This window comes from Argentina anserina, chromosome 2 (genome assembly GCF_933775445.1).
Source record: "Argentina anserina chromosome 2, drPotAnse1.1, whole genome shotgun sequence".
Classification (NCBI taxonomy): Eukaryota; Viridiplantae; Streptophyta; class Magnoliopsida; order Rosales; family Rosaceae; genus Argentina; species Argentina anserina.
This window is the reverse complement of record NC_065873.1, coordinates 5,879,893-5,892,451: the sequence shown is the minus strand read 5'-3', so window position 1 is coordinate 5,892,451 and position 12,559 is coordinate 5,879,893. Positions and strand designations below refer to the sequence as shown.

The window sequence follows — 12,559 nt, the reverse complement described above, 5'->3', positions numbered from 1 at the left end:
ATTTTGGTCATCTAATGTATACTCATAGGACATATGCATTAGACTGTATTTGTCTAATGTGATCGATGTGTCAGGTGATATATACTAAGACGACAGATTTGCGTCATCTAATTTATACTTATAGGACTGATATATTAGATGACAGATTTGTGTTGTCTGTTTTATATGTACATAGCTATTCCGCTAAGTAATCTTTTTTTTGGGTATTTTAAAGGATAAGTCAAATGACTTAACTCCTCAATTACATTTCAACATGATTGCCATTTTAGTGATCATGAATTTAGTTTGACGAATGTTTAATCGACAACGGCCGATATGTTCAGTATATGGGTAAGCACATGCAAAAAATTTCAACAAATTTTTTTCAAACCAACTGTAATTAAGGTTAACAAAAAAACTACATCAACTATAAATATTTGATAAATAATATCGACCATTATTATCTTAATTATTATTATTTTCAACGTTTTTCCTAACCACCTCATCAAGCCAACAAAAAAATGCTTATCTATGTAAAAAACAAAGTGCGTATATATATATATTTGGAGAAATAAATTTTTTTCCTAACTACTTACTCACCCTACTGCCTAGGTTAACAAAAGCATGTTTAAATTAGAAAAAAGTAGCAATGGGGTTTGGGCGAGTTCGAACCTGGGTTGTATGTGAACACCACTTCAACCACATCCAATTCATCTATCATGCTCGGGTAAAAAATTATAAACAAATGTTTCTGCTAGCTCGTCTTCAACCTGTGGATCGAACATTAGTAACTGGGTTTATGTTGGGGCTTCCATTGGCCTCAATTTTTCCGAAACTAAAACGTAAAAACACAAACTTTTATTGCGCCAATTCATATTTTTGTCGATACATAGATTTATACGATTCATATTTAGATGATTAGATCTCATAATGATGGTGTATGAACCCACTCCTCCGCCGCCGGCTCCGTCCCTGAGCCTATCGGACTGGTTTTTCAAATCCAAACACAAAACCAGACCCTAAACCCAATCTCATCTCTCTTTACCCAAACTCCAAACACAAATCCCGCTGCGCCATTCTCCGATTTCCCCTCCATGCTATTTTTCTTTGTCTCCGACTCTCTCTTCTTCTTCTCTGCTCTTTGGCCCTATCATTCATATTCACACGGATAAATAATCAAAGCCGCACATTTGTAATGAGAGATTGAGAGGGGTAAGGGTTGAGCCGGTCTTCAATTCTCGATCACTTGTTTGACAATCAAGTATTCTTGTGGCTGGTATCTCTTGGAACCCACTCACGTGTTTTGCACGGGGCAGCTGTATAACATACAGCTGCGTATAGCAGAATTTCCTGATGTTCGAGGGTATTTCATTTTCCAAATCACCCTTACAAAACTTGGTTCGGTGAACACTAAAGTACAATTCTATTATTAGTGTCAATTAAAGTGTCATTGTGCTCTCCAACTATTTCTTGCTTATCTGCAACAATAATAACCTCTTGTTGTATTTAAGGATGAGAATCGCAAAATTATTACCAAGAGAAATATTAACATGAATGACTTGTTGGATAAATTTCCCTATGTTGTAGGAGAATTACTCTATGTAATCTTCAAGTGTATCTTGTCCTAATTAGTATAGGTTAGTCTAGATAAGGAATGATATATAATCCTTAAATGTACGAGATACTAAATGTAATGCCTATATATATGTGCTCCTTATCAATGAATAAAAATAGATGTTTCTCTCAGATTTTGATGCATATTACATTCTTCTGTAACACGTTATCAACACGTAGTTCTAACCCTGAGTTCCTAGGTCTAGAACCCTAAATTCTGAAAAAAAATCCTTATGCAATGAAAATAATTCAGCAGAAGAAGACGGAAAAATTCCTTCTACCATGAAAAATTCGACAAAAGATGAAAAAAATAAGAAATTTTGCCGGATTGAAAAAAAAAACTGAAATCAGTTTTGGCAATGGCATCCAGAAATTCGCTCTAGGCACCCCGCCTTCTTCTCCGATCTGTTGAGAACTTGAGATTGACCTTTCGACAACCATCGTTGTTTCCCAGTTACGGAGTCCCTCCACTGCATACCGGCGTAGCCCCGTGCCCAGAACCCCGTCATCGACCCTCGTGTCTCAGCGCTGATGACCCTAGTTCCCAGACCGGTCGTTGACGACCCCAAACCCAAGTGGCGCCTAGCCTCGGGAACCCATATCTCCAGTCGCTAATGGTAGCTTGACGATGAATTCGAGTCCAGCGCCACTGTCGCTTGGCATCCCAACATAGAGCTCCGGTTTTGCAGCTCGACCCAAACACTGATTTGCAGTCCTCGACCTGGATTTTGGTCTGAACCGGTTGTAATAATCAACCCGACCCGGCTCGGTCAAAGAGGTTTTTACCTCTCTTGGTAAATCAGTGAATTGGTAAAAAGGGACATGGTTATTTGCGTCAGGGTAAAAAGTGTTTTTACCACCACAGTTGCAGTAATTTTATTTTAATTTTACTATTTTTATTTATGTGATGAATTTAAACTAATCATATGTTTTCATTTTGGTGAAATTTATCACATGCCGATACAAAATCGAATTGCGAGAGTTACTTCACGATTTATATTTGTGGTTCAAGCATGATGGTGGAATTAAATAAAAGCAACACTTATACGCTGTTTATTTGGCAAACAACCAAGTATGTTTTAAATTAACGTTGCTGCTTTCATGCAATTTCATTTTGTCTTTCATCGGGGACTTTCAACCTCCCTTTCCTTTTCAACCCAATTTTTTCGCTTCTCGGGTGGTATACAGGGATATGAATCCCCTGGTACCGAGTTTTAGGAGTGGCTGGGAGTGCCGCTATTACCATCCGTAACCGTTGTGTGTAGCTACAAGTTTGAAAAAATGGGACAAACATTGGTTTGCGACGGAAATTGTCGCTAATACCATCGGTTTGTGAGTGAAATTTTATTGAATTGAGTTTCCATAATTTGGGGCTTGACCTACAATTCAGTACTTGGAAGTAGTATCGTATATTGATACATAATGAATCTCCCCTCTTGTTGACCGCAACATGCGTATGAAATTTGGCATTTTCATGTTGGATGTGTTTATGCATCTAGTCTAGATTAATTTCTTTTGGTGCAACATCGTTTCATTGAAAGACAGAAATATTATGGTCAAAATATACAAGAGCGAACCTTTTTGGCTCTATTTTGTTGATGCAAGCAACCCTTTTTAGGTATGCCTAGGCAACACCGATCCTTGTATTTGGATCTATGGTATATATGCATGATATTTGCATGCTAAAATCACTCGTGAATGACGTTTGAGGGTCTAAAATCCTTAAGTAACGTTATGCGGCCATTTGAGACTATATCAGTGTATTTGTCGAGTTTTAATTTGTGATATTTATATGTTTAAACATAAGACTACTTGTCTCTATATTTGTATTTATAAATATGTTCAAGAGACATTGAGTGCATAGCTAGAAGAACTTACAGCTATTAATAGATTTAATATTTTAATCAATTATGATTACGATGACTAGATCATCACGTAGAATCACAAGCGGCTTAAATGCTCAAGTTTAAATGCCCTATAGCGTTATGATTCAAGTCACATGCTTTTATGCATCAAGAGAGCAATTGAACCTATGAAATGGTTTTTGTCATAGTAGTTGTCTACATTGATTAATTCACAACGATACCATATATAAAAATTAATGAGACGATAAGCTACTTGAAGACAATCATTGTGCCAACATTATTTATCACATACAAACTCATTGTGAAAGAGTTCTTATGTATCGCTTCTAATGATGTAGCGTATCTCATGAGTCGAAATAGTTTGAATTGCATTTTTTCACGATACTATGATTCAGAATAATGAATCGATGACTCGTTTAAGCTATTCTTTTGATCTTAGAAGTTAAACAGATCAATAAAATTCTTCTAAAGTAATGGACATTTAATCTATAAATTAACAAGTGCATAAGCCCCCTCTATGATCCTTCATTGACTATGCTCAATCTCCAAGCCTATTCTTTAGCAAACTTTAGGAGTGACATACACCCTCAAACGCTAAAGAGAATGTGACATAAGATGGAAGCCGAAAATTTTAGGATTTACAGATTGCGGACTTGTCATTGTGAGGACCGGTTCACCTACTTTTAGGTGACCTATTGAGGTTCTATTTATGGCCACTGATTTAGAACATTCAAGGTTACCTAATCACAAAATTTGAGACCTTTTGGAGATATGAAACATGGTTAACCGCTCGACACAAGTGGTCACTGACCTCCGGTGAGTATTCCGGCCAGCTCGGTATCTTTCCGACCGGTTCTGGCAGTGAGGCCGTTGGCATTGGATTCCTAACACCCATGTAAATGTGCTCCTAACATTTCGTAGCATTCGGGGTTCGGAAAGTCAGTGAACCATTCAAGGAAGTGTAAAACAGAGGTTCGGTATTGGTTGCTGATGTGCATAAGCTTCCAACGAATCCACAATTCGAACCATAAACTACGGCTTGTAGCGTGTCTTGTTTTACGGTATCTATCGATACCACCATCATTTTTGTCACAGTTGTAAAAATTCGCACGTTAGTGTTTCAAGTCTAACAATATGCATGTTTGTTAACGAATTATGTTAATGGTTTATCGTCCACATATTTTATATGCCAAATTGTGCCTCTACAAGTGCATAATATTGGGTTATTTGATGTTGAATTTTGTCTTTGAATAAGACATAAACTTCCACCTATGTCTACTTATATAAGAATTTAACATGCGATTTCGTTTAGTCACTTTTGATGAGCTAGTCTCCCCGTTGTTAGGGGAGAAAATAATAAGTTTGTTCAAGTTCAACGACTTGATTTTGTCGTAATTTGCCCCATTGTGCCTCATCATGTTCCTAATAGTCCTACAAATGGAAGTGACGAGATTAGAGATACATGCTGCAACTATGCCTGTAAGGATTGATGTCCGACAAATGGACATGTAGTCACTCTTTGTTGGTGACGTGGTGACTCCACAAATGTGGTAGATGGTATTACTAAGCCGTAGCTCTCATGTAAGTGTGGAGAGACCACTTGGTTCGATTACTTGCTGAATGCGAGTTATGGCACAACTTGATCTATGATCAATGATACTCACTCGTCTATTTTCTTGGATGATGGTTATCATTGGGGGACACCTTAATGTCAATACCAATCCAAATGAGAGATCTCGAAGAATGACAATATTAAATGAGTTTGATGTCGAACCAGACATATTATGTTGAAGCAAAATTCCAACATTGTAGATTGGCCTACATGGAAAGTGTTATCCGGCAGGAATTAATGTTGATGATCGACCCATGTCGCCGCCACAACCTCCTAGAAAGCCGTAGGATCCAGTTTTAATAAAGAGATAGGTCATTGGTCAGGTAATGACAACACCGCACATGTAAATCCTATCAGTTATACCTTTGTTAGGCGTAGTGAGAAATAGAAGAGTTTAGACTCACTAATGGCGCAAACTCTATGACAAAACGCCCTGGAATCAAATATGAGACAGTTTGTTCTCATAATACCTTGTCAGTTAGGTGGTTTCCAAAACAACTGAATTTGCAGCTTGTGGTCACATATCATCTCTGTTGAGACTAAGTTAAGATGTAGATAAAGATCCTGAATTGATTGGTTTTAACCTAATTCAAGTATCTCCAGACCACAGAGTGCGATAACTTGATTAAGATAGGGATATTAAAATAAAGTGTGATGGACTCTTGATGAAATAAGAGCCAAATACTGCTTTCCGAAACTCTTTGCTCAAAACTCAGGGCTCACCACCCTGACAATGCAAGAGAATTCACTTCGAAGACTTTTTATTGCATAGCCTGGATTGGACATCCCCGTAACCCCATGTTCATTTTGCATGAATGGATGAGCATGAGCGATAATTAAGTTGTTAACGCTTATAGATAGGGTCCTTGTTACACATAAGAAATTTACCCATAACTGTCTAGGGATGTGCGATATTGCATTAAGCTGTACTTAGAATGAAAGGATCTTGAGAATATTAGGTCTCTAAAGTGATGACCGTTATTGATGATGTTATTCATCGGTTGGTTAAAGGAAGTAAGGACGTTAAACCAATGCCTACAAGTATTCCATGATTCAGTCAAAGTTAGGAGAAGACGTGTTTCCGCCGTTTGAGCGGTGATAAGTCTTAAGAGATTAAACTCTCCATATATAAGTACGATATGTGTATGCATGTATTTGTTGTAATATACTTGACTCGACACCTCATTTGGTTTAAACTCATAAGGCCAAGATGATGGCTGAGTGCGCCCACACATATGTCAATGCTTGACCAGAGCACGTTACAACATTAAATCCTATATCCCAATACAAAAGATACTTTAATGAAGCGATGTCAGAATCTGCCCATATTCGTATGTCAACTTCCACAGGACCTAGAGGGCAGCTCACTTGTTGAAAAACGATGAATTTGGTAATATTGGTAAGCCCTATGTGTCAAATTTCTTTGACTATATCTATTATACCGAGTGAGTTATAGCTGTTTTAGTAAAATAGGACGGATCTGTCCGGAACCTGCAGCTGAGTCAACTTCGACAGAGTTTTGTGATCATCTCAAAACGAACTAGATTATGAACCACATATCACTGGAAAGCCAAGGGTGTCTATTTTCCAAAACGTTTTACGGTTCATCCATACGTATTGTATCGAAGAAGTTATGACGGTTGAAGTGCATGAAGGTCATACCACGCGTGAATCTGTTTTTCATTGCAAACTCTTGTTTTAAGTTGTTATGCAATTCTCTTTCTTTTTATTCATGTATGGATAAGTATACATGTTTGATTTAAAAATGTTTGGCGAGATTTAATATTCAAATCATTGACCCATTGCTACTTTTAAAGAATGTGAAGAGCGTTCGTATACGTTATTTATTTAAACTCCGAGATTGAGTTACCGATCCGGGAGAGTTGTTATGCAGATTTCAAAGAGAGTCTCTACCACATGTGATCTTCAATTGTAGTTTCAACTAAAAGAATATAGATTTCCTTTAAAATCTTTCGTGAGAAATGATTTTCTATTTTTTTTATATGAGCAACGGCGATATCCTCAAAACATTCTAAACCTAAAGACTAATCTGCCGAGAATCTTATTAGACAAATTCCCTTTGACCATTTTTAATTTTAATTAGCGTCGGCGATTTGAATTACCTAGATTCTTAATTAATTATGAGGTTATACATTAAATCCTTTATCAACTCGATCACAGGTAAGTAGTGGTTGAAAATATTGTTAATCAATAAATTCAAATAACAAATGAAAATGACGCAGCTAATTAATTTCAAAATTGCATTTTGGACTTGGTTTTTGTGTACACAAAATTGCGTTTTAGGGATGAAAGATATAAAGGTACGTATAACGTATTAAGCTTCTCAATATTGGGATTCAATTATAAGCACATATCCTTTAAATGTCATAGATCTTATGTACATATCAAGAAAACTTGACTTCATATATATATATATATATATATATATATATATATATATATATTGGAAGCAACACAGATCCATATTGCACCCAGATTTCATCCTCTACCGTCTTCCTCAGTTGTTATAAACAGAAATATATGGCCCCGGCTCAAAGTCTTCATAAAAGGCATTCGCGGCTTCGTATACTTCATCATCACTGGACTCTGGGTTTTTTTCATGATTACTGGATTTTGTTACTTCAGTCGTATCAATATTGTATACTTCATCATCAGCCATCTCAAGCGCATTCCCATCCCGGCAATCGGTTTTCTCATCTTTATCATCAGAAAGATTAACATTAACATTATCAGTGTCCAATTGTTCTTTCATGAGTTCCCATAAGTTTTCTGGCTGGGGACGTCTTTCAATAGCGTTTTCGAATTCCTTGTAGCCTCCTGCACCCATTCTTGATTCTGTAATTGTTGCAAACTGCTCCACATGCACCACAGAAAATACAAGATCAAAGTTATGAAATCCCTGAGAAAGTTAGAGATCATATATATATTTGACATGTCAACCGCGCGTGGTCTTTCCTAACCAAAATCAAAACTTAAATATAATTTGTCTTGGCAAGAAACAGTGGGAGCTATTGATTTGATCGGGAAATATAATTATGTATGAGTCTTGACTAATTATTAAGGACTTGGCGACTAAAACTGATCAATTCTCTCTAAGGTCAGAAATATACATAAAGTTTAACGTTTATTATTGTTCATAGAAAGGAACTTAAGTAAGATGCAAATGCTTACCAAAAGAAATGAGAGAAGAACGAGGACGGTACAAAGGAAGTTCATGTCTGTAAACTAAAAAGATATACAAGAAGACTTCCTTCGATTTGAATGATATGAAACGCCTTGAGAGTACTTATAGACAAATTAGGAGCAGAACACTTGTATTGATAGAATCAAGAAAAGCCTAGAGGATCTTGTCAAATTGGGCGATGAATAGCGTTCTTCAACTACAATGTACTTGACTTATGTAAATAATTAATGAATAAAGTAGTAAGGTAATACTTGGGTGTAATTGTGGCGGATATAACAGTGTTAATTTGGAAGCTTCCAAGGATATCAATTAAGTAGCAACGTAATCTTTCGTACTTTCTTAGTTCGTATATATAAAATATCAAGTTACTTTATCAAAATAAAGTAAAATATCAAGTTACGTTACTCCAAATGCTCTCGGTGAGAGCTCTGCTAGGGTTTGGAGGTGGCGCCGGCGGTCGGCACCACAAATTCGGCAAACTTTCTCTCTTTTAGAGGGGAACTACAAGGAAGTCTCTCTCTGGTTCACAACTAGAGGAAGGCGACAACATAAGGTCGGGGCGGTTCCTCCCTAGGTTTAGAGGGCAGATCTGGCGTTCTGATGCGCAGGTTTGCGTGGCGGTGGCTGGGAAATCAAAGGTTGCTGGGAAGCCAGCGAAGCAAGGCGGGGTAGCGACATTTTGGGCGGTGAAGGCGTTGCAAATCTGGGTTCCTCCAAGTTGATCGTGTGGGTGGCCAGAGGAGTCCCTGACGGTGTCCAAGGCTTGGACTGGGTGTCGGCCGCGGTGAAGGACCTGGATCCAAGTTTGGGATCCTGGTCGGTGTCGAACCTACATCAGTGGAGGTGATAAGGGCCCGGTTTGTCGGGTGCGAAGGTGGCTCACAAATCCGGCTTCTGGATCCAATTTGCTGTTTCATTTGCGGTGAAGCTTTCCGGCAGCGTTAGGAGTGAAATGGCGACGAGAATCAAGGGAGGCCTGCTGGGTTGGCCTGGTCGGCGGAAAATGGTTCAGTTCTGACTGGCAAATCCTAGGTGCCCGATTGTTTGGGTGCCCATAGTTTTTCCCTTTGGGTTGGACTTTTTGGGGGGGGGGGGGGGGGGGGGGGCCTTGGGCTGTTGGTGCAGGTTGTTATTTGGCCTCATATGGTGGAGCATTTGATTTCGGGTTAGATTTAAATCCGTATTTGGGACCCGGGGTGTGCTAGTAGTTGGATCTTGCGTTCAAAACAATTGTTCATTTTACTTTGGAATTGGTCCTAGTTCTTGATAGATCGTTTGATTACCCTTGAGCTGTTATTCCTGGGAAATCTCCTTAGTTACAGTTACAGCTACGGCTACTCCTCCTTTTACATTGTTTTTGTGACATATGCAGTGCCGTGATGCCTTAGTGCATCAAGTCACACGTTTATCCGGTTATATTTACTCCTTAATGTGATTTTCGATCGCGCACGATATGTAACAAAAATTAGGTGATTTCATATATGTAAATGGCTTTCGGCATTCGCATATTTGTAATATGTCCTCCCTTATGGCATATTAGTGGTGTTTTCGATTTACCGAAAATTCCGACAGTTAAACGAAGTCCGAATTGGATGAAATTTTTACAGGGTCACTAAATATATATACCAATCACATCGGCTAGTGTCGATAGATTCCAATAAGTTTCCTTTATATAGTCACTTCATAATGTGATCGTTTTATTATAAACCTAATATAAATGTTATAATACATTGGTAGACACTTCGGCGATTGACAACTCCAATTCAAAATATGGTCGATCGACACCAGTAGATGTGATCAGTATATATATTTAGGGAACCCCTAAAAATTTCGTCCGTTTTGGAGATGGTTTGACCGTTCGTACCAACGGTCAACTAAAAAAGAGGCGTTTTGACATATTTAAACCTCATTAACCGGGGTTTTGCGAAATAGATTTCTTCAGTTCGACCGCGCACGATAGGTAACAAAAATTAGGTGATTTCATATATGCAGACGGCTTTCGGCATTCGCATATTTGTAATAAGTCCTCCCTTAGGGCATATTAGTGGTGTTTTCGATTTACCAAAAATTCCAACGGTCAAATGAAGTCCGAATTGGATGAAATTTTGACAGGATCACTAAATATATATACCAATCAGATCGGCTAGTGTTGATCGATCCTGACAAGTTTCTTTCATATAGTCGCTTCATAATGCGATAGTTTTAATATAAACCTAATATAAAGGTTATGAACTTATGATACATTAGTAGACGCTTCGGCGATCAATAACTCTAGTTGGAAATATGGTCGATCGACACCAGTAGATATGATCGGTATATATATTTAAGGAACCCGTAAAAATTTCGTCCGTTTTGGATAATGTTTGACCGTCCGTACCTACGGTCTACAAAGAAAAAGGCGTTTTGACATATTAAAATCCTCATTGACCGGGACTTTGCCAAATGAGTTTCCTTGGTGCGACCGCACACAATCGGTGACAAAAATTAGGTTATTTCAGATATGCAAACGACTTTTGGTATTCGCATTTTGGTAATGGGTCTTCCCTTATGACATATTAGTGTTGTTTTCGGTTTACCGGAAATTCCGACGGTTAAACGAGTTCCGAATTAGATGAAATTTTTACAGGGTCACTAAATATATATACCGATCATATCGACTGGTGTCGATCGATCTCGACAAGTTTCCTTAATATAGTTGCTTCATAATGCAATAGTTTTATTCTAAACCTAATAAAATATGTATGTATAATATTTTATTATTTGGCGGGCTTTTACGGGCTGGGCCTTGTGGGCTTTTGGCGGGCCGGGCCGGGCTTCACACCTCTAATTTAAGCCTGGCCCTCTACCCACGGAAGCGGACTTTCTCGCGGGCCGGGTAAAAACCCGTCGGGCTTGCCGGGCTCCGCGGGCTTTTCGGGTCCGCGGGCTAAATGATGAGCCATAGATTGTGCATCTCACTATCTTTTATTGTTTTTCGATGCTTGCATCGCTCCATGTATTCTTTTAGTTTGTTAATATAATTTCGTTATTTTTTCAAAAGAAAAAATGTTACGTTACTCCAATACATATAATCTCATTCATCTGTTTCTACTTGTGATCAGAGACAAGGTTAATCTGGCCATGCATGTTTTCACATTTCTTTAATTGGTTATTGCATCAGAACTATTATCGATTGGATCTTGCACTCGCTAGCTGATTACATTAATAATGCATCTATAATTTCAATATTTTCACATGAACTTATTTAATATTATAACGTTTTTTGACAACATAAATTATAACGTTCGATTGTCAAACAAAGACCAGAAAATGAGAGCCCTGGAATAAATTACTAAAAGATATTTTCCCTCTTTTCTTTGGATACTAATAGGTAAAGATTAGCAAAATTAAGCATGCATATATGGAACACATTTTGTATAGAATTATGACAAGTTATACATGGTGACAGGTGACTGTGGTCAGTGAACGTTTTATAATTTCTGGTATGGAAAGTTGCGCGCACTTAGCAGCTGCTTGGTTAATTAATTTGAAAACCAGATCAACTGTACTCGATATGCATGTAAATATGTTACCAAACAAGTAATTGGCCGTGAAAACAACACAAGACTGCACCAAATATTCCATCTATTCCCTTCTACTCCAAAAATAAGGGTGGTTTAATTACTCTCGAATATAACAACATCAAAGCTGTACGCATTTCAGATCCTTTTGGATATGTCGTACAGTGTTCAGAGTAACCAAATGATCTTCCTCAGTCTCATTTTTAACATAGATTCTTTAAGGAAAATGATTGTAGACCTTAAAAATTTAGGCCTTAAATGATTTAATCATATGTGTCAAGTCTAGTCACATAGACACATCATATCTTTTTCAAATTTATGCAATATCGTTGTTAAGTAGAAAGACTATCAAATCTTTTCCAAATCTAATAGTTATTTTTTCCTTTGAAAATATCTAAAAACCATATTTTATTATATACATTTGAGTTCTATTTTTTCTTCAAAATATTTTTCTAAAATATTTGTTCTTCAACTTTTTTGTTCTTCGATTAAAAAAAACAAATATACTCACGAAAAAAAATGATGGTTGAATTTTTTTTTAAATGCATATTTGTTTTGAATATGTGAATACATATGAATATACACATGTTTGGGTCGGGTTGGAATTCGACTAAATGCTGAACGGTTGGGTCGGCCGGATAATGATGATATATCCGCCCGGGAAAGCACTTCTAGTCCTTCATCCGCCTAGGTTGCCTGCAAAAGGCAGCTGGGTCAAAGTCAC

General features: G+C 37.6%; 2 protein-coding genes across 2 annotated transcripts in view; both read right to left on the bottom strand.

The window, feature by feature from the left end:
• Positions 1–12,559, bottom strand: part of LOC126781944 (coatomer subunit gamma) — a 169,146-nt gene that overhangs the window by 59,730 nt on the left and 96,857 nt on the right. The gene's annotated exons all lie outside the window — the stretch shown is intronic.
• Positions 7,589–8,311, bottom strand: LOC126783847 (uncharacterized). The gene is made up of 2 exons (XM_050509379.1): positions 8,263–8,311; positions 7,589–7,942 (listed from the first exon to the last, which is right to left on the bottom strand). Exons 1-2 carry the CDS (start codon positions 8,305–8,307, stop codon positions 7,589–7,591), a joined length of 399 nt encoding a protein of 132 aa, XP_050365336.1. The 5' UTR covers positions 8,308–8,311.

Bases quoted from the DNA above. Each gene is read 5' to 3' on its own strand.
- LOC126783847 (XM_050509379.1), bottom strand. From the start codon at position 8,307: ATGAACTTCCTTTGTACCGTCCTCGTTCTTCTCTCATTTCTTTTG. The intron at 7,943-8,262 runs GTAAGCATTTGC...CATGTGGAGCAG, and splicing joins TTCTTCTCTCATTTCTTTTG to TTTGCAACAATTACAGAATC.